This window comes from Panthera uncia (genome assembly GCF_023721935.1).
Source record: "Panthera uncia isolate 11264 chromosome A1 unlocalized genomic scaffold, Puncia_PCG_1.0 HiC_scaffold_17, whole genome shotgun sequence".
Lineage (NCBI taxonomy): Eukaryota > Metazoa > Chordata > Mammalia > Carnivora > Felidae > Panthera > Panthera uncia.
The window spans coordinates 110,198,231-110,221,233 of NW_026057577.1; the positions used below are offsets into that span (position 1 = coordinate 110,198,231).

At 46.1% G+C, this 23,003-nt stretch overlaps 1 protein-coding gene across 1 annotated transcript; it reads right to left on the reverse strand.

Annotated features, from left to right (window-relative positions):
- Window positions 1–3,314: 3,314 nt before the first annotated feature.
- On the reverse strand, window positions 3,315–22,519 carry SMIM3 (small integral membrane protein 3). Its single transcript, XM_049647994.1, has 2 exons — window positions 22,424–22,519; window positions 3,315–4,736 (listed from the first exon to the last, which is right to left on the reverse strand). The coding sequence occupies exon 2, from the start codon at window positions 4,723–4,725 to the stop codon at window positions 4,543–4,545; it is 183 nt and encodes a 60-aa protein (XP_049503951.1). The 5' UTR covers window positions 4,726–4,736; window positions 22,424–22,519; the 3' UTR covers window positions 3,315–4,542.
- Window positions 22,520–23,003: the final 484 nt, after the last annotated feature.

Genomic DNA, 23,003 nt, shown 5'->3' on the forward strand with positions numbered 1-23,003 from the left:
GGGAGAGAGAGAGAATCCTAAAGCAGGCTCCGTTGGGCTTCAGCACGGAGCCCAACACAGGGCTCGATCCCACAAACTGTGACATGATGACCCGAGCCAAGATCAAGAGTCAGATGCTCAACCGGCTGAGCCACTCAGGGCACCCCCAGAAACTGTTTTCTAGCATGTAAATCTCTATGGGAACTGATGAGCCTCTCATACACCTCAATTAAATTCTTTGTGTGATTTGGACAGTTTAAAAGTTACTTCAACTTTGGGAATTAAGGGTTTCAAAATTTTATCATCATCATTTCATTTCATAACCCTCTTTCCATTCTCTCTTTAGCAAGAATCATGTAAAAACCTGATGAAAGTTTTATCTTATTGAAAGATTTTTAATTAAAAAAAAATTTTTTTTAACGCTTATTTATTTTTGAAACAGAGAGACAGAGCATGAACGGGGGAGGGGCAGAGAGAGAGGGAGACACAGAATCCGAAACAGGCTCCAGGCTCTGAGCCATCAGCCCAGAGCCCGATGCGGGGCTCAGACTAATGGACCACGAGATCGTGACCTGAGCTGAAGTCAGACGCTTAACCGACTGAGCCACCCAGGCGCCCCAATTTTTTTTTTTTTTTACTTAAAAGTATAGAAAGCGATTTCTGTGAAGAATTAAAACTTAAAAGTAGAAAATTTTGTGTTTCATTAAATGTGAATTAGGGGCGCCTGGGTGGCTCAGTTAAGTATCCAACTTCAGCTCAGGTCATGATCTCACACTCTGAGTTTGAGCCCCACATTGGGCTCTGTGCTGACAGCTCAGAGCCTGGAGCCTGCTTTGGATTCCGTGTTTCCCTCTCTTTCTGCCCTCCCCACTCCTGCTCTGTCCTCTCTCTCTCTCAAATATAAATAAACATTTAAAAAAATGGTGAATTACTTATGAAATCATTTTTCAAGGAGGTTAATATAGAAGAGGTAAGACTTTTATACTTGTTTGAGGCCCTCCATGAATTTAGTGCCAATCCTACAGGATGCCAGCGGGGAAGTCTTCTGCTCATCTCACTAGGGTAGCTGGCATTTTAAGAATCCAGCCCCATTAGGCCTTTGGTATTTTTGCATTATTGGCCATCTTATAGTTACCATTATTGAGAGACTCCCATGAATCAGGCACTGGCCAAATTCATTACTTTTTAATCTCATGGAATCCTTCCCACACTCAGAAGTAGCTGTCATCACCATTTTTCAGATGAAGAAACTGGGACTCACTAGTAATAGATCACACGTATTGAGCATTCGTGTATTTGACCATGTCGCCTTGCAATTGTGACCTCATTTAATACTCAACAATCCTGTATTTTACAGATGAGGAAATTGAGACTCAAAGAGTTTGTTAACTTGGCCACAGTCGGAAAACAAATGCATAGTGAAGCCAAGATTCTTCAGGCCCTTGCTCCTGGAAAAGGAGGGAGGGAGGACAGTGGCCACCATGTAATGCAAAGTGTGAATTTCCCCACCCAGGCAAGATGGTGGGCTGAGGTAAGTCATGACAGCCATCTTTGCAATGCTCAGAAGTTGTCCTGAGGAAAAGGAAGTTGATCTCTTCAGGGTGGCCCCAAGAGGGCAGAGCTGTCATCCCAAGGCCTGACTTCCCTCTTACTGAAGGAAGAATTTTAACTCAACAGCTGACAAGGAGTGGTTTCAGCAAGAAGTGGACTCCTTTCCACTGACATGTGGTTCTCCACTTTTAACCTGCTCACTGATCACCCAGGGAGCTTGTTTTTACAAAACACATACTCAAGACCTTTTTCCAGGGATTCTCAGTAAGTGTGGAGCAGGACCCTGGGTGAACCTGTCCCAGGAGGTCAACACTAGGATACTGAAGAGGCAACACTTGGCAACCCTACTATTAAAGAGGGGATTCCTTCATTATAGGGGAGTTTGGACTGGATGATCCCTAAATTACCTTCAGAGTCACTGAAACCAGAACCGTAAAAATAAAATGCTGAGCTGCTAGGAACTAGGATTGGCTGGAAACTTCTGTGAGCTAAGGGCTCCACTTGATAAAAATAGCTGTATCGCCATCTGGTGGACTGCCTAAAAAGTCTTTATTTGCACTCCTTTATCCTAAAACCATAGCATGAATTTTTTTTTTTTTTAAATTCTGATGCCCTTCACTTTACAAACCAGGAATCAGACTCAGAAAGGCTAGAGCCTACGCCCCACATCCAGCCAGCAATCCCCAGTGTACTGCTTCCCGTAGGCTTGAATTGCACAAGACTGATCCTAGGCTTATCAATCACAAAATGTTCCAAGTTTTTCCTCCAGCAAGCAGTTAAGAGAAGGTTTAAGTTTTAGACAGCTGTCACGATGCAACAAAGTTCCCAGATACTTTAGTACTATCTCTCTCAAAGGATGGGCACTGCATTAAAAATGCAGAACTCTTGGCTCTATCTCATGTGCACACCTATAGACTGACAGTTGGATGGTGGATGCTTCACAGCCTGCGGGATCTCTCCAACCTAACCAGGTCCCAAACAGAAACCTCACATGTGTGCATCTGATTAGCAAAACCGAAATCACTTCTGAATCTCTGGCCACAGTTTAACGAGGGAGATGTAGTGTTCGCGTTCAATGTCGTTTCTCACTTTCCAGCTTCTGTGATCCCGGAAGGCATCTTAGGGGAAAAGAAAAGAAAAGCAAAAGTTGGGAGAGATGCTGAGCAAACCAATCAGAATCTTATATATCTATCCCCCTTGACCGCCCCCCCCCCCCCCCCCCCCGAACCCTCCTCTCTTACCTCTATGTTGCAAATTCCTGGAAAGAGTTGTCTATTGTTTCCACTTCCTCACCTCCCACTCATTCCTTACCTCACAACTGCATCCCTCTCATATCGCCTCTCCGCACATGACCTTTCCAATCCCCTTGCTTTGTCTCCCCCTCACCTCCCAGCCCCCTTCCACTCCTATGTGGTGATTGCCAAATTCTGCATTTAGCACCTCACTGCCCTCAGTCTGTGTTCTCTGCCTCGGTGGTCCTGTCCACTTGTGTGTATATCTACCACCACGTGCAGATAATCCCCCAAAGGATAACTCCAGCCATACAATCTTTCCCAAAGGACAGACCCAGGTTTCCAGGTGCATCCTGAACGTGGCCAACTGAAGCACAAGCAACTCAAACTCAACATGTCTAATATGAAATCCATCACTTAAAAAATGGGTTCTTCCCCCTGCGTCCTAGATGTCTATGTCAACTGTACAACTACCCACGTGCTGAAGCTAGAATCCTGGGATTCGAATGGATTCTTCTCTTTCCCTTTTTGGTTCCTACATTCAAATTGTCTCTAAGGCCCATAAATTCAGTGGAGCCCTTTTACCTGAGTTCCTGGGCTTAATAAGTGCTCTCTAAAGAAAGACCGCAGACATGCTCATTCTAGCACTTTATTGGAAATTGGTTGTGTACATCAACGAAATCAGACCAAAGTAAAGGCATTACTTCCACACAATATTCTGATGTCTGTGCTATTACATAATTTAATAAATCCCAAGATGTCGTTGATTTTGGTCAAAGAGCTTGAGCAGTCCAGAAATCTATATAAATGTAGACCATAGCATCTAAAATAACCACCATTGTTTTAAGTTAGTTCCAAAAGTCCCGGGAACATCTCTTAAAATCTGTAGCTTAGATTGGTTGCAGTGCTGGTGGGAGGGAGGGAAGGGCATGCACTTTATACCACGGAGCTGATGATAGCAGGTGCTGGGGTGGGGGGACATTTCTCAAGTGTGGGCACACAAGCGGGTGGGGGCTGGAGATCATGAAAGCTGGCCAGGGAACTCGACCACCCTGTGTTTTCCCACAGTGCTCGACTATCGCAGCGCTGAGACTCCAATGCAGAAAGAAGCCTGTCACCCCAGGTCCCTTGGCATTGCCAAGAAATGGCAGAGCCCTCCTGACTGTCGACATTTTGGCACAGACGTCCTGGGAAGCTCGACCCATCTCCCTTCCCCTGCCGTGCTCAGTTCCCTCCAAATTACATAACGTGAGAGAGGGGCACAGCAAAGAAAATGCTGTGAACCAAAGTGCCGCTGGCCCCTTGGGATGCGGATAGGGTGCCTTTGCTTGGTTTGAACTGAGGGGCACTGGCAAAGGCTGCTCTGCCCCCAGTGTCTCCCTCACCACCTTGAAGGCCACCATCAGTAATTAGGTTGTTTGGTTCTTCAAAGCTTCTCAGCATTCAGCAGTGACACCTGTACATCCATGGTGGCTTTGCTGCTCACTATCGCAAACAGCCGTAACCTCCACCAACTCATCGGTTCTTACAACCCCATGAGGTAGGAAGGGCAGGGATCATGACCCCCATTTAAAAGGAACCGGGAACCCACAGAATTAGGTCCCTTGACTGAACTCACACAGCTGGCCAGTGGCAAAATCCAAACAAGAACTCGGATCTCCTCTCACATATCAAGCTCCTGAGTCCACACAGCAAAGCCCGTCCCGTTGCTTTTCTGAGGAGGAAGAGGCTGGGGGAGGGGACACCATCCATATCCCTCACTGCCCCTCTTGGGAGGTTCTCACACAGCCCCATTGAGGACAGGATGAGTCCGCATGCGATAGATAATGACCGCAGTGGCCGGGCACAGTAACAAAGAGGTCATGATGACAATGGTGGCCAGGATGATGAGGACAATGACCCAGATATCCAGGATGTGCTTGGGGAGCACAGCCTCCATGGGGACCTGGCTGACGGCATCCATGCTGCTTCACTCTGCAACAGACAGGAAAGAAGAAATCACTATTTTGTACCCTCTCCAGGAGTCAGAAGCTTGGGTCACTTACCAGCTGTGTGCTCGTTAAGGTAATCTGATCAATAATAATGGCCTCATTTACCAAGTGCTTCCTATGTGCCAGGCCCAGCACTGGGCTCTTTATGTGTATTAACCCATTGAGTCCTCCCTTCAACCACCAGCTCCATGAGATGGGGACTATTACAGTCATCCTTTATTTCTTGGACTTGATCGCCAGTTATTTCCGCTTTACAGATGATGACTCTAAAACCTTTACAGATGTAAATGTGGTTAATTTTCCCAAGGAAGTGAAGCTAGATGGGTGGGACTCCAGAGTCATGTTTATTTTATTTTATTTTTTTGGATTTTCTTTTTTTTTTTTTTTATAGGAAATTTATTGTCAAATTGGTTTCCATACAACACCCAGTGCTCATCCCAAAAGGTGCCCTCCAGAGTCATGTTTAACTAATAAACTGTCACACCGCTGGTCTGTCCCATCTGTTAAAATGCTTTCTCTTGTTCTCCTCTTACCAAAACCTGATCTTTTCTGTGGAGACCCTACCTATGCAGTGTGGTTTAGTTAGGGTGCTCGTGTGAGCACAGGGGCAGATACGTGATCTAGGTTTGGCCATCACAAATCATAGCCTCAAGTGGACAAGTGGCCCAGCCCAGCTCCCAGGGCTTTCATGTGCAAGCTATTGGGAAAGATGACTCTTTCTGCTGGGGATTGCTAAACCAAAAGGTTGTGAGTCTGGAAAGGACGGGGTGGGCTGTGTCACCCACGTGTAGAGAGCCTGTCTTAGAACCTTTTGGGATGAGCACTGGGTGTTGTATGGAAACCAATTTGACAGTAAATTTCATATATTAAAATAAATAAATAAATAAATAAATAAAAATAAATAAATAAAAAAATAAAAATAAAAAAAAGAGAGCCTATCTTAGAGATGGAAGGAGAAATGGAACCTTCAGGACCTGAACCCAGCACACTCTGACTCCATGTGCAACCCTGGACACGCCCCCCTCTCCCCGTTCCCAGCCCCACCCCTACACAGAAGCGAATAATTCCCTGTTTTAAGCCGGAGTCAGTTTGGCTTCTCTCACAGCTAAAAGAGTTCTGATGGATAAGATGTAAATCAGTTGTTCCCAAACTTTTTCAATTCACAGCACCCTTAAGTAATTATTTCACAGCTCTCCAGGCCAAAAGAAATACCTAGCAGTTGCATTTAGTACGTTTAGTAGTCAGGTCCAAACACTTCAGTAAGCATTTATATCCTAACAAATTAGTAGCTGTTTGAAAAACATTGTACACACAAATGGAAAGGAAAAAATAGTTTTATTTCATCCTTAGCCAGCTGCTTACTCATGGGAGGTGGGCAATGGTTAGACACACAACTTTTCAGACTCTGGAGCCAGAGTCGACAATGCCATGACCAGTCCCATTCCACATTCATGTGTGTGCAGAACTTGCTGTATCGTGGCAACAGCCAAAAACTCAGCTTCACAAAATACAACATCGCCAAAAGGAATGCAGTAAGGTTAACGTGAAACTGTAAACTATCTTGAGCTAGTCATTTTTACAGAGTCTGAGAGATGTCAAATATCAATATTCCTATCTGAAATTAATTAAAAGATCCCACAGTCGCCCCCCCCCCCACACTTTTCCAATGAGTTCACCGTGGCTCCCCAGGGCTCACTGTATAACTTGGGAACCACATATATCACACATTCCCTGCCCAGAGGGCACAGGCTGGAACAAACACTCTCCTATGGTTCCTTCTAGATCTGAGATCTATTATTTCTGTGATTCTAGGTCCCAGGCAAAATTTCCAATTCCAGTCCAATTTCCTGCTTTCTCCTAATCAGTAGCTTTTCCTTTCCAACGCCTTTGGATTCATGCCCACTGTTGCCCCTCTAGGAAAGGTACTGATTGCCATATCCGAGGCAGAGTCCCCAAGATATACACACAAGGATGTTCATTTCCACATTGTTTGTTACAGCAACTAATGCAACAAGTGTCCATAAACAGTAAAATAGAATATATCCATATACTAGAATACCATGCAGTGGTTTTCATTCATCTAACAAATACGTAGTCCTTTTTACTCACCGAGCATTGTTCCAAGTGTGCTACAAATATTAACTTATTTAATAGTTATTGTTACAAAGAATGATGATCTACGGTGAGTTCTGAATAGTTTACATAGAAAAAAAAAAGTGAAGTACAGAATAATGTGTATAGGATTATTCCCCTGGCTCAGATTTTGTAGAATTAAGTAGATATATAGGTGGTGATACATAAAAGCAAAATCATTTATGAGCAGAATCCAAAGAAAGTGCTAGTAGTGACTACCAGGGGGGCTGGACTAGGAGTAGGAGAAGCTTTTGCTTTTCATTCTTCATGTTTTCATGCTGTTTGAATATTGTAAACATGAGCATGTCTCACATTTGATTTTCTGAAGTCCGCTGGATTGAGGGGGAAATGGACTTTTTTCTTTATAGTTCTCTGTATTAAAAATTTTCAAGTCCAACAAAATTCAAGGATGAGCCTAGATCAGTGGTTACCAAATGCCCTATACCAAGCTAAGTGAGAACCACCATAGGACAGTATAAAAAAACACTAATTTCTGGGTCCCATTATAGACTTACTGAATTAGACTCAAGAGGGGACAGGAGGGGGCTTTTTTTCCCCAATATGCACCCAGGTTTGGGAACCCTGAACCCACCGATCTCTAAGGCTGCTATGATGCTCTCCAGCACTGTGATGTGGGAACTCATTCCTAGGTGCTCTGTAGCCAGTCTTACCAGACCTGGGTAAGGTCCAGGATGAAGGAGAAGGCTCGGGCAAGGCTCCCCAGGACACCAGGATTATCAGGCTGGGGCTTGCCAAGGAGGGAGAGGCACAGCCTGGCCCTGCCTCAGCCTTGGAAATGTGGTTACTTTCTCCCAAGTCCAAGGCACAGAAGCATGAATCACAGGAGACGCACACTGTTAAAGAAGGACGGAGGCGGCAGAAATCATTCTTTGTGGTCTCCTGATTACATCAACAGCTAGCTTGCCCTGAGCCAAAGGAACCCCACGAAAGCCCTTTCTGGTAAACCCATTAACATCAAACAGTTTCTGTGACTCCAAATGCCAGGAATAATCTCCCTGGCTGTTTCTCATAAGGAAAACCTGTCATTTACAGGAATCTAAGCTTCAGGGCTCATTCACAACCACGAATCATGGAAGCTACAGCCAGCAGTATCTCACAGATGGCAAAACTGAGGTCCACGGGTCTTTCCCCACCTTCACCCCCACCCTCTTCCAGAAGAATCATTCAAAGATATAAATCTGATCAAGACACAACACACAAAAAAACAGGATAGAACAAGTAGATAAACAAAGGAAACTTTTTCTGTAACCTGTACTCAAGACTGTACCCATATTACTCTTCCACACGTGACATGATTTAAAACCCTGATCACAAAAACAGATAAAAGCAGAGCTGCTCCAGAATGCCAAGGAGGGACGAGACAAGGGTTTTGGGGTCCCACCCAGATAGCGAGGCTGGATAAATATCCTTAGAGGCCCTGAGCACTGGAGATTAGGGTGCCCATCCCCTTCACACATACAACTCAAACTAAAAGCAACATTAAACCATAACACATAAAACTAATTTTCCCAGGTACTTTTTTAGTATCCCAAAAAAGTAGCACAGCATGTTCACTTGCTACAGCACAGCTGTTCAGCTTCCCCTTGACCCTTTGGGCTCCACAAAACACAATCTGGAAACCACAGGTTGTGATATTCTCCAAGGGCCTTCCCAGAGCTGTTGTTCCAGGCCTCTAAGTCTGGCCATGAACTTGGCCAGGCATCAGAGGACACAGGGAGCTCTCTTTCCCTGTTTCAACCTTCTCAGTCTTCAAACACGTGTCCCCGATGGGCTATTTCTTCCCATAGAACAGGGGTTTGGGTTGCTTCTACCTCTCCCCACTGCGAAAGAAAAACTTTGTCCCCCAAATAAGAACTACACAAACCATATGTTCAGCATCTTTAATGGCATGCTGGAAGAATTTGCTTGAGAAAAAGCAGGACTCCAAGCTTCTGCTGGCTGACTTCTGTTTGACCTCTATCTGGCATCCGGGTGCATGGCTCCTTGTGAGTGCCTAAAACCCTGTTTCTTGGTATGTCTAATTAGTAACCGTAGATCAATCTGCTTATCATTTACTTTGCAGATATATTACTTGTTGTTTCTTATCAATGGGTTATATCGGACTATGGCCCAAACCATTCATGTCACCAATTTAACCTTATCACAGATAAAAATGTGATGTTTTTATGGCCACAGGAGGTAAAACAGCAGTCAAGCCTACACTCCTGTCATTTCAAACTGGCATACCTTATCTGCTATTTATCTCATTAAAGGAATAAATAAACTTTGACATATGTTCAGTATAAGTTTGTCTAAGAAACTGCGTTAACACCACCCTGAGCTGACAAGCAAGGAAGTCACTGGTATCACCAGCCACTGATGCCATCTGGGCCCTACCCCACCAGCCCTGTGAAAGGCCAGTTTGCACAGGCAACTGAAAGTCTTTTGGGAAAAAAAAAAAAAAAAAAAAAGAATCATTGTTGCAGCCGATTCCATCACAGGGCAGATTTTCTAGTTCCAACAAAATGTATATAAGTTTCATAGATCAAAATTTCCTGCAAGTCCATAGTTTTAGAACAACTAAATTCAAGGTGACTAATCTATGCCGTATCTATCCTTTCAATCATGAGACTCACTCCCCAGCAAATGGCTCTCTCCTCTCTGACGAGGCAATATTGGTTTTGGCTGAGCACCATCAAGACAAGTAACTGTGTCCAGGATGTTCGTTTGTTCATTCATTCATTCACTCACTCACTCATTCATTCATCACATACTTGCTATATACAAGATATTCTCTTAGCGGTGCCTGGGTGGCTCAGTTGGTTAAGCATCCGACTTTGGCTCAGGTCATGATCTCACGGTTCGTGAGTTCAAGCCCCACAGAGCATTGGGCTCTGTGCTGACATCTCAGAGCCTGGAGCCTGCTTTGGATTCTGTGTCTCCCTCTCTCTCTGTTCCTCCCCCACTCATGCTCTCTCTCTCAAAAATAAACATTAAAAAAAATTTTTTTAAAGATATTCTCTTAGGAATTACTGTTATTTACTCAGAAGGCCAAATTTAATTCCAAGAAGCACAGAGAAGTTAAGTACCTTTCCTCTTATTTCCTCAAATACACGCTCACACAAGCCAGCATTTGTTTAACAAATACGAACTGCTAAGTAAGTACTGTGTTGGGACTTGTCCCACACATTAACTTATTTCACCGTCACAACAATCCTGTGCAGGATATATTATTTTACAGATGAGGAAATGACAGCCAAGAGAGGTTGACTGGCTAGTGACTCATAAAGAAAAGTAAATGGCATTCAAACGCAGGCCTCCTGACCCTGTATTCACTTTCAAAGCCTCCACACAGACCCAGGAATAAGAACATGGAATATGCCAGATCTACAGCTCTCTCCTAAGTCTACACTCATTACTTTCAGCTAAAGGCATTCTGGACTTAGAGATATGCAAACTATAAAAGATCAGGATTTCCACTTCCAGTAATGGCAAACTAGATCATTTTGACCTCTAACTGAGGACAACTGGAAAAATTGGACCCGCCCCCCCAAGAAAATCTGTCTCAAGGCACTAAGAAGTAACAAATAATGGGGAATTAACCAGCCTAAGATTTGGGAACAGACAGAAATCCAGGGAGGTGAGCCTGGCATTTGAAACAGCATTTCCCCTAGTGGAGGATGGAGACTAAGCAGTATTTCTGACAGACTCAGGGATCCAAGACTGCCCAGATAGGGACAACAAAAATCCTGCATTTTGAGGTTGGACCTCAAAAAGCATTCTTGGTGCTAAGAGTGAACCAGAAGTATGCCAATTCTAGAGACTGCAACCCAGGTTTGAATCATCACAGTCCCTGAAATTGAATTAAGGTTATTTCACATTGCGAGTACCTCCAGGTGCTGGGCAGAAGCAAACCTACATCCTCTCTAGAGGAGATAACATCACAATAGGCTTCAAAAATTTTTTTAATTAAATATAATGCCTAATGCATAACCAAATGTAAGCAGGAATGAAAAAAGACAAGATGACAAGAACAGAGCAATCAGAAACAACAGACAATAGAAAAAGATCTACAAGGGCTACAGATAGTGGAGTTGTCTGTCAGATACACCTTTAAATAACCTTGCTTACTATGTTCAAGGAGACTGAGAATTTTGACAGAGATCTGGACATTATAAGAAAAAAACAGAACAGATTTTTTTTTAAAGAGCCGAGCAGAAATACTAGAAGTGAAAAATACAATAATAGAAATAAAAATTCAACAAATAGGCTTAACAGCAGATGAGACACAGGTGAAAAAAATATTAGTGAACTAGAGAATAGATCAGAAAGAAAAAAACCCAAAATGCTTCTGTAATAACAGAATTTCCCAAAGCTGATGAATGACAGCAATTCACAAACTATGGAAGCCTTACGAAATCCTAGCAGGATAAATAGAGAAACTCATAGTTAAGCACATTACAGTAAATCTGCTGAAAACCACAGGTAAAGACAAAAAAGACAGATTATCTTCATATGAAAACTAATCAGACTGACATCTAGCTTTTCAACAGAAACCATGGAATCTAGAAAACAGCAGGACAATATCTTTAAAACACCAAGCAAAAATAACTGACAAGAATTAAGATGAAAGAAGATATTTTCACCCAATAAAAAGACAGAATTGAAATGTGCAATAACAATAGCAAATATATAAGGGTTCCTGGGTGGCTCAGTCAGTTAAGCATCCAACTTCAGCTCACGTCATGATCTCACAGCTCGTGGGTTCGAGCCCCACATCTGGCTCTGTGCTGACAGCTCACAGCCTGGATCCTGCTTTCTGCCCTCCCCCAGCTTGCACTCTGTCTCCCTCTCTCTCAAAAATAAACATTAAAAAAAAATTTTAATTAAAAAATAAAAAACAATAGCAAATATATAACAATAAAATTAAAGTATTCTGACTTCCTTGCATAGCCTGGGAAAGGGCAAAAGAACCAGATAACATTAGACTTTGTTAAGTCAAGGATGTATATTGTAATCCCTAGTGCAGCCATTTACGTTTATTTATTTTTGAGAGACAGAGACAGACCACAAATGGGGGAAGGCAGAGAGAGAATGAGACACAGAATCCAAAGCAGGCTTCAGGCTCCGAGCTGTCAGCACAGAGTCCGACATGGGGCTTGAACTCACAAACCGTGAGATCATGACCTGAGCCAAAGTCGGAAGCTTAACCGACTGAGCCACCCAGGTGCCCCTTGGAGAGACCAGGGCAGCCATTTAAAAGTAGCAAGAGTGTACAACTTCCAGAGAAAATGAGGGAAGGAGGAAAAAAACAGAATACGTGGGACATATAGAAAGTACACAGAAAGATAGTAGATTTAAACTTAAACCAACAAAAACTACTGGAGTATACATAAAAATTAAAAATGTATATAAATATATATTCTTCATAAGAGACACATGGGATTTAGAAAGGTTAAAGGTTAAAGGGTACAAAAGAAATACTATCTACTCATGAATTGTGTGAGCTAGTAGAGCTATCTTACTGTCAGAGGAAGTAGACTTTTAGACGAAAAGTAGAACTAGAGACACCAGAAGTTAAAAAGATTTTTAATTTTTATGTACCTAATTTCAGAATTATAAGGTCAAACAGATGAAGCCACAATTATAAGGGGGAGTTCAACACAATTCTCTCAAATACTGGTAGAACAAAGAGTTTTTTAAAATCAGCTGAGGATATAGAAGATTTCTTAAACTAATAGTTTTCTATAATATATGGTTTCAAATAAAGAGTACCAAAACTAATTAAATATAAAAAGTTAACATTTAAATTATTTCCTCTGGGAATAATTTTCATATATTAATATATTTAATATAATAATAAATATTGAATATATATGAAAGAGGAATACATTATACTATATTTTATATATAATTCCAAATTATATAATACTATATATTCATTTAGTGGTATTGGAAGAAAATAACTTTAAGGATAATTACATGAGAATAAAGGGAAGCACAATATACTGTGTTTAAAAAACAAGTTCATAGTAGCATAGTTTTAGTGTAAGAATAGGTAACTTTTAGAACGGATTTCATATATTAGGTCACTTGACCTGACTTAGAAAATAGAAAGCTGGCTCTAGTATGTTTCAGTCATAACCGTAAAGAGGATATTTCCATAAAGCAATTGTGGTAAGAATTCTAAGATGGCCCCCATAATCTCTAGTCCCTGGTGCTACCCCTGGGAACAGGTTAGGTCACATAACAAGGTGAAGGGATTTTGCAGATGTAGTTAAGGTTCCAGATCCCCTGACTTAAAAGTAATCAAAAAGATCATCCTGGGTGGGCCTGACTTAATCAGGTGAACATCCTTTAAAATAGGGCTGAAGCTTCCCTGAGGTCAAAGACACTCACTGCTTTGAGTTCAACCTTGAGTTACAAGACACAAATCTGCCAACAACCTGAATGAGCTTGCAAGATGAATCTTTCATAATAGATCCTTCAGAAGCAAATGCAACTTGGCTGACATCTTGATTGAAGTTTTACAAGGACCCAGCAAAGTTGTGTTTGGACTCCTGACCCATGAAAACTATGAGATCGTGAATGTATTTTCAAGCCACTAAAGTTGTGGTAATTTGTTAAGGCAGCAATAGAAATATTTTCTTAAAAAAATTTTTTTTAACGTTTATTTATTTTTGAGACAGAGAGAGACACAGCATGGACGGGGGAGGGGCAGAGAGAGAGGGAGACACAGAATCGGAAGCAAGCTCCAGGCTCTGAGCCATCAGCCCAGAGCCCGACGCGGGGCTCGAACTCGCGGACCGCGAGATCGTGACCTGAGCTGAAGTCGGACGCTTAACCGACTGAGCCACCCAGGCGCCCAAGGCAGCAATAGAAATCTAATACTGCAGTTCTATATCCTACTGGGTTTGTTCTGTGGAGAAAAAACCTCTACAAAGTAATGGTATTCTAGAAATCTACACAAAATTTAGACAGTAACCAGCTTTAACCACATAGTGTACCTTCCATTTTACAGATGGAGGAAATGACTTGCCCAAGGTCATCTACCAGGTTAAGGGCTGAAGGGACTGAAGGGAGAACTCAGGCCTCCTGATCTGCCTGCTCTTTTTTTTTTTTTTAAGAGAGAGAGAGAAAGTGGAATCTGGGGGGAAGGGGAGGGGACAGAGAGAGAGAGAATCTCAGGCTCCACACTCAGCTTGGAGTCTAATGCCAGACTTGATCCCATATCAAGAGCCAGACGCTCAACCGACTGAGCCAGCCAGGTGCCCCCGCATGCTCTTTTCAATGCCATCACTATCCTGTTTGAGATGGGGGCTGGGAGACAGTGGGGAGTCAGGCTGGAGAAGGGGTGGTAGGAAACAAACTGATAGGAAGAATGACAGCCAGCCAGGCTTCTTGATTCTAACTTTTCACTGTGTTAAAGCCATTGGGGGCCTTGAGGCCCAGAGCCCTAGGCAACATCACAGTAGGTGAGGCAGGTGAGATGGTTTTCAAGGGCCAAACACGCGCGCACGCACACACACACGCGCGCGCGCACGCGCGCCCCAACCAAAAACAAGTCTGGTCAGAATCATCAGTGAATGCAGTTCCACCCTTTGCATTCCATCCCTTTGACTCAAGACCCAGAGGCAAATAAAGCCAGTGAAGAAGGTAATGGCTAAGACTGTAACGTATGTATTCCTCACCATGAGAGCATCAGGGAAGAGAGGGAGAGGCACTGGAATCTTGTCGTGGGAGATCCCACCAAAGTGGGAAAAAGCTCCGTGCATACAGGATGAAGGACTGCACAACGTGTCTGGACGCAGCTCTGCCCCAGCACTGATTTCACCCATCACAGCTCATTCTCCTCCCTTCCCTTCTCTACCCTGCGGTATGGGTACTGAATACACGTTTCTTAAGTCAACAGGGCCTCAAGCTTCCGGATTCTGGTAGGGCAATGGGAGCGCATCAGAATGGAGGGAATACTTGGAAACAGCAGGAGTTCTTTCCTTTACACTCACACTGCCGTGTTAAGAGCCCAGGCTCTCTCTGAGCCAGTTGGCTTGGGTTGGCTCTACCACTTTCTAGCTGACCTATGCTGGATCAGTTGAACTTCCTAATGCTTCCATTTACTCAGCTGAAAACAAAACAAAAATGGGCAAATAACAGTATCAGCCTTGTAGGGTTAGAATTCCATGAGAGAACCACACATAGTACTTGGCAGTGTTCTGACACACAACAAGCACTCCACGAATGTTCATTCCGTGACTGATTATTCCTGGCTGTAGGGACTCACTGACCTAAGCAAAGAGCCTCCCCCTCTTCAGTCAGGATTTGTTAGCATCTGTGACTTGGCATGTGTCTTCACTTTATCAACAAAGATGGTAGATGCTTAATCCACACTGATTTTTTTTAATGTTTATTTTTGAGAGAGATAGAGACAGAGCATGAGTGGGGGAGGGGCAGAGAGAGAGGGAGACACAGAATCCAAAGGAGGCTCCAGTGTCCGAGCTGTCAGCACAGAGCCCGACGCGGAGCTCGAACCCACAGACGGCGAGTTCATGACCTGAGCCGAAATCCGACGCCGAACTGACTGAGCTACCCAGGAGCCCTGTCACATTATTGATTAACCTGTCACATGGTTGATTAACCTGATGGATTCCTCCAGTCCAACCTTGAAACTGGTGGTGTAGCAATTTAATAAACATTGCTGACGCTGTGATTAACACTGGGCATCGAGGAGTGGGTGCAGAGACGGAGATGTTTGCCCATAAGAAGCTTACTGTCTTCTGCAGGAAAAAGACATTACTTATCATTACTAATTGCCATACAAGGCAGAGCAGGGCTTGCTACATTGAAAGTACAAACCACATGCTCATGGAGAAGAGGAAGGAAGTGGAAAGACAAGTAGAGAGTTGAGACAATCTTGATTTGAATCCTGCTTTCCATCCTTATTAGAGGGTGACTTTGGACAAGTTATTTCAAACCTCTAAGCTTCGGTCTTCTCCTCTCTTAAATAGGGACATTGGAAGCACTATATTGCAGCCTGCTTCCACAAGGATAAAGCGAGACAATGCATATATAGTCCTGAAACGAATGATGCTGAAAAAAATGTCCATCTTCATTCCTTTGTTTTTGTCTGAGTAAAAGAGAAAACTTTACAAAGAACGGGGACTTTGACGTGGGCTTTGAAGAGAAGTAGTGTTCAAAAGGAAGAAATAAAGAGAAATGAACAGATACATCAATGAAGCCTGGAAGCGATAAGATCCATGGTGTGTTGAGTGCATACGCAGTCCTAGTGGTTTTGGCAAGAGGCTTAACCTTTACAAGCTTCCGTTTCATTTGTAAAATGGAAATAGTCGTAAATAATGGTAGCCGCTACTTCACTGGCATGCCGTGGGATCTGAATGAGCTAATGCACATAACGCATGTATTTCGGACAAAGCCTGGTAAACAGTAAGGGGGTTCATACGTGTTAAACTGAGCAAGGCCCACCGCATTAGCTCCTAAATTAAAAAGAGAGTTCGGAGGCCCCACCATTACTTTGGGCACCATGACTGCTCTGAGGCTGATCTAAGAAACCACGGTGATAGTTTCGTATGCAAATGGCTTTTGATCGTCTGTCCTGGCTTTGATCTTCCACAGGAAAAGCGTGCCCTGCACATCTGAGCTGCAGCTGGCAGTTCACTTTTGAGGGATTGCCAGTGGTTATCCAACCGGTTTTACCACCAAGGAGTTCACTGAGGAAGGAGGCAATAAAAGAAATGACTTCCTGTTGGCAGGCAAGCTTAATTATCCCAAAGTGGGAGAGAAAGCAGATAGAGGCAGGTGGCTTCCTGCAGGTGTGGCGTTAGGCCAGCACTGTCAGAGCTCTGAGCACGGAGGCCAGAGAGCCGGCAGCGAGACCCAGCTCTGGGTCACTGACTCTGGAGCCATCTCTTCAGGCATCGCGCCGAACGTGAACACTGAGGCTGACAGTTCCCAGAGAGTAGACGTGGGGCTTACCAGCATCACTCGGCTTAGGAGACTCCTTCCTAAGGCCCTCCCCTCCGGAGGAGCTGGTGTGATGTCCAAGAGGAATGGAGCACTTAGGCCAGACAGAGAAAGCAGTGTCCACGATCTCAACTTAAATGTCCCCTCTCTGGAAAAGCCATTCCGGATCCACCCTTGCCCAGCAGCCATTCTCTCACACCTTGTTTTACTGTCTTCGTACACTTTTTACAATCGAAAATTAGCTTGTTTGTCTGCTTGTTTGCTTTTATGGGCCATCCTTGCTCACTCAGATGAGGGCACAAGGAGAGCAGAAGCCTCGTCTCTTGTGCACGGCTGTACCGTCAGTACCTGTCACCGGCCCTGGCACACAGTAAGTGCCCAGTAAATCTAAGATCGGTGAAGGACTGAATACGGACAGACTGGAGAACTCCAGATTTGAGCTTAGTTAGAACTCAGCTGTCCACAAAGGATTCTCACCCCCAATGACCTTAAAAGTCAGAATCCCATCTCTGGAATGCAAAATAAAATGCATCCTCCGACTTGATCATTTTCTGGGCTCTCTGTACACTTAGGATAATGGGGGCCTCTTTCTTTCCCAGCCTTCCCTGTTCATACTGGACAGAAGAGAGAGGAGGACTGACCTTTCAGAATAATGTTCTGTGGGATTCCCGCCTGCTGACTTGCTTGGGCTGAGGAGCTCAAACTCAAGATCAGGTTCCCTGCGCTCCAAAGCTGGGCACTGAGGTGAGTGTGGGGGTAGGGGAGTGGCTGTCCACAGTATGAACCTTTCTTTCTCTGTTCTCAGAAGAGGACAGAGAGCTGATAAAAGGGGAAAGGATTTCCCATGCCTACTCCAGTGAGCCCATCCCAGCCTCACTCACATTCACCCTTAGAGACAGCTCTCCTCCCTTTCTGTAATAGCCTCAAGCATTTACCAACCCAATCCATCTTTTGTTCCAAAGAGAGGGGCCAGAAGAAGGAACGGGCAGAACACATAACTATCAAAAATGTGAAATGAATCAAATCAGAGACGTCCTCCAATGATCCGAGGTCCCCTGAGGAGTGCTCTGTTCTCATTCTAACCCAGCTGGCTTCTTTCTCCATCAAAATTCTTAACAGTGTAAAGACTTGTACCCTGCCTTAGTTTTTATCTGCTCTTCTGGGGCTGGAAAAATGGAAAAACACCAGGATATTTCAAAGAGATCAGAAAGCAGCCAGGGCTATTCAAGACTGCACGTACCCAACTGACCCAGCCAATCACAGTCTTAGAAACCAAGAGGGAGCCAGCAGAGAAGCCCAGGCCAAATCCACAGCATCCTGCTTAAGCCTCCACCATCCATCATGGTTATTTGCCAGTGACTAAGTGCCTGCTCTGTGCCGGGCTGACAAAGGAAACTCTCCATGGAGTGGGCTGGCAGGGCGGGGGGAGTAGTGACAGAGCAGCAAGGGCACCAGAGTGGTCTGAATCCCCTGCCAAGCTATGTGGCTGGGAACAAGGCACTCTCCTAAAATGGGCTTCCCTGTGTACAGCAGGCAGAATGATGGCCCCTCAAAGATGCCCATGTCCTGGTCCCTGGAACCGTGAATATGAAAAAGGAAGCATGACTCAGAGGGCAGTCATGAAAACAGAAGCAAAGGGACTTTGCAGGCATGGTTAAAAGGCTTTGAGGTGGACAGAGTATCATGCACCACCCAGGTGGGCCCAGTCTCATCACTTGAGTCCTTAAAAGAGAAGAAGAAAGTAGAAAGGTCAGAGAAATATGGCATGAGAAGCACTTGACTCACCGTTGCTTACTCTGAAGATCGTGGAAACAGGCTATGAGCCAAGGAGTGCAGGGGCCTGTGGAAGCAGGAATGGCCCCTAGCTGACAGCCAGCAAGGCAACAGTGACCTTGGTCCTACACCCACAGGAACTGAATTCTGCCAACAACTCAAATAAGCAGGGAACCGATCCTCCCCTAAATACTCTACAAAGAGACACAGCCTAATGATGCCTTGATTTTCTTCTAGAAAGACCCATACCAGCTTCTGACCTGTAGAACTGTAATACAATACATTCGATTTTTTAAAGCCACTAAATTTGTGGTTATTTGTTACAGTGTTAGAAAATGGACTCATTGTGTGGTCCTAAGTTCCTCCTTCAAGCTGGGCCTCCTTTTCCTGTCAGTCAATCGGAAAGGGTGGTCAAGGTAATCGCCAAGGGTCTGGCCAGCTCTCAAAGTCTCACTCTGCTCTCCTGACATCCTACCTCCTCCAGAGCTCTGCCACGGAGCCAGGATGCTCTTGGATTGAAGACCATAATAGGAAAAATAGAAAGGAGCAAAGGGTGGGGAAGATGAATCTTTAAAAAAGTTAAAAGAAAAAAAAAGTATCTCCAAGGAAAAAAGTATCTTGTTTTGCCATTGGTTACTTCCTTGGCCGTTCCCCCAGAGGAACGAAGTGGAAAATCTGGGAGAGCAAGAAGAAAGCTTCACGATCAATTGGTAGAAGCTGTCCAGAGCACTGAGCTGGGGATTCTCTAGCCCTACAGGGATTTGGTGCAAAGTCTTGATTATCAATGTCTGCCTGGGACAGGGGATTCGGAGGAGTGACAGGTATGCCAGATATGTGCCACCACTGCTTGAAACCAATTTGGGGATCCCAGTTTCATTTTCCCTGTCTTTCCTTCTTCCTCTTCCATCTTATGTTCTCCGATCCTATGTAGTCGGTCACCAGCAATTCACATGCCCAATCTGCCAGTCGGAGGCCAAATCAACAAAATAAGGAAACTAGATCTATTTACAACGAAGCCATGTAAAGTACACAGTGTAGCTGCTGAATCTGGTTTGCTGGTGTCCAGTATGCTAGCCGGTTATAGTTCTGGTCTGTTCTGCCTCCTGGCTACCTCTTAGCCTTTTCTCCTAGACGTACACCATCGTGTTTCCCAAATGAGTTGGAAGGATACCAAGGGCCCTGGTGACTGACTGGTGCAGTGGCTTTCAGCTTCTTCCTTAACATCCCTGAGGTCACCCTGCTAGTAAATGACAGAAGCAAGATCTGAATGCAAATCCCCACCCCCCACCCCCATTGCAATGAGGTTCAAAGCTTAGACCGCGGAACCGAACTGCCTGGGTCCAAACCACAGCTGCACCACTTACTTCTGTGATCATGGGTGAGTTGCTTATTCTCTCTGGACCTCAGTCTCAACTACAAAGTAAATATAATTGTGGTCCCTACCTGATAGGATCATGGTCAAAGACTAAATGCATTAACACAAGTAAAATGCTTATAATAACGCCTGGCTCACAGTCAGCACTCAATAAATGTCAAGTATGATTATTATTACATCATTTGGCTTGCCTGGCCCATCAGGGCGGATGTCTGCAGGATGTGGTAATACCAACATTTACTCCTATAAACTGTGAGCACAAGTACTTGTGTCTATCTTTGATAAATCAATCAAGATAAAGATTCTCTCTCCTTGGAGACATTTCCTTTATTTGTATATATTTTTTAAACGCTTATTTATTTTTTGGGGGGGGGAGAGCGTGTGAGTGAGCGGGGGAGGGGCAGAGACACAGAGGAGAGAGAGAACCCCAAGCAGACTCTGCACTGACAGCGCAGGGGTCAGTCCCACAAACCTTAAGATCATGACTCGAGCCGAAATCGAGTGGGACACTTAACTGGCTGATCCACCCAGGCGCCCCTGGACATTTTAAACCACAAAGAGGAGGGGCACCTGGGTGGCTCAGTCGGTTAAGCATCCGAGTTTGACACAGGTCACGACCTCGCGGTCGGTGAGTTCGAGCCCAGCCTCGGGCTCTGGGCTGATGGCTCGGAGCCTGGAGCCTGCTTCCGATTCTGTGTCTCCCTCTCTCTCTGCCTCTCCCCTGTTCATGCTCTGTCTCAGTCTCAAAAATAAATAAAAGTTAAAAAAAAAAAAATTTAAACCACAAAGAGGAAACAGAAGCACACTTTTTCATAGAAGGATCAGAATACAAATAGGAAAGCAACTGCAACTGTGACTGCCTCTCTGTCCCCTTGGTCTGTCACCCCTGGGCCTGATATGTGACCCAACCACACTAGGCTCCCAAAGTCTCTAATTTGGCTTATGTCTCAAACACGTCACAGCAGCTCAGTGACTCTTAGGCTAGCAAGAGACGGGGAATCCCCAGACCTTTCGGGCAGTGGAGCCCACGGTTCTGACGCCCTGAGAAGTCACTCTTGGGAAGCTTTGATACAGCGGCACGATTCATACCCCAGAACAGCTGAAAACAGGAGGTCCCTCCTGGCATGGAAAAGTGCTTCTCCTCAACTTTTTTGGTTGTTACTGCAGAAGTACGTGATGTCCCGAATCTCAGCTGGGCCGTCCTGCACGTGCTCACGGGACTGCGGGTGGCCTGCATAACTAACCCCAAGAGCGTATCACGCTCAACCGTAGGCGCCCATCTGTTCCATGCCCCACTTCTTCATTTTACAGATGGGAAGGGTGAGGTCCAGATGGGGAGAATGCATCATCAAGTAACGCAGAGCGTCTTCTGACTTCCAGAGAACTGTCCTTCCTACCCCCACCCCCACCCTCCCGCCCCATTCGGGCATTCGCAAGCCTTCCCATTTACCCACTGCGGTGGTACCGCAGACCATAACGGATGTTCAAGGAATCTCTGACACCTGAATGACTGAGCAGCTTTCCCTACTCCAGCCTAGAGCTCTGAGGAATCTATAGAGAAATGGGTGACTCCTGAGGCCCCAGGAGCCAAAAAACGGTGGAGCTGCGGGAACGGGAGTCCAGCCTGGTCACTCAGAATCACAACCTTCCACAGTTGTACAGGTTTCTATGGTTTACACCTCCCATTCTCCCACTCAGTAAACAGGATTGAGCGCCTATTTGCCGGGCCCTGGGCCAAGTACTGAGGATGCCTCAGAGATGAGGCATGGAGAGACAGTCTCTACCCTCAAGGAATTTGTGGCGGGGGGGGGGGGGGGGGACAGAAGGGGTGCAAGAGAGCGGACAACCGGACAACCAAGTCCCAAGACGGAGGCAGGAGGAGAAGGAGCAGGGAGCTTAGAAGGCAGGCTTCGCTCCCAGATACTTTGCCCACCCACCCCCCTTTCTCCTTTGATTTCTGTCCGCAAAGGATGTTTTCTCCATTTCACAGATGGAGAAGAAAGGCTTCGAGACAGGATGGTGAAATTGCTGGTGACTGACCAGGGGAGCACCCCCAACTCCAATCTCCCGGCGCCTCCTAGACAGGATGGTGAAATTGCTGGTGACGGACCAGGGGAGCACCCCCAACTCCAATCTCCCGGCGCCTCCTAGGCGGGGCTTTGAGAGAAGCCGCCTGGCGCGCCGCTGGACTCACCCACCCGAGCTGCGGCCCCCCCGGAGGCCCCCGGTCCGCTGACACGGTGGCTGGAACTCAGGGGCCGAGAGAAGCAGTAGAGGGGAACGCACAAGTGATGACGGGGAAGGAGTGCGGGGAAAGAGGGCACAAAGAAAGGAGGCCGGTTGGGAGGGTGCTGGGGCAGGGAGCACACGACAAGGGAGCCCCACGCGCGACACCCGATGGCCCTACTCACCCCGGGATCCGCGGAGCTGCTTGGAGAGCACGCCCGCGCCCCCCCACCCCCACCCCGCCCCCGCCGCAGCCGGATCGCGCCGGGTCTGCGGAAGGGTGGGCGGCCGGGACGGGCTTGCAGGGGCGGCGGTCCGGCCCCGGGGTCTCGGCGCGGCACGTGCCCGGCCCTCGGAGCCCGCGGCGGCGGGAGCGCGCGGGAGCGGCCGGGACGGGCGGCTGGGCCCCGGGGCTGCGCGCGGCGGCTCTGGAATGCACGGCCGCCAGGGACCGCCCCCGGAAAGCCCGGGCCCCCGGCCGCCGCCCCGCCCCCGCGGAGCCCGAGGAGAAACGGGGCGCGGGGGAGGCTGCTTCCCCGCCAGCCCCGCCGCTCCCTGGCGCGCAGCCCGGCGCGATCGCCTCGCCCGTCGGGGCCCCCGCTCTCCCTGCTGTGAACCGAGAGGGTCGCGCCGACCTGAAACGCGTCCTCCGGAATGCTTTCCCGCTGCAGTCTACACACGCGAAAGTCTGGCCGATGGGTTTGGACGGAGGAGCGGGGACTCAGAGCTCCTGCTCTGCGGTGCGCGGAGTTTAAGATCCGTACC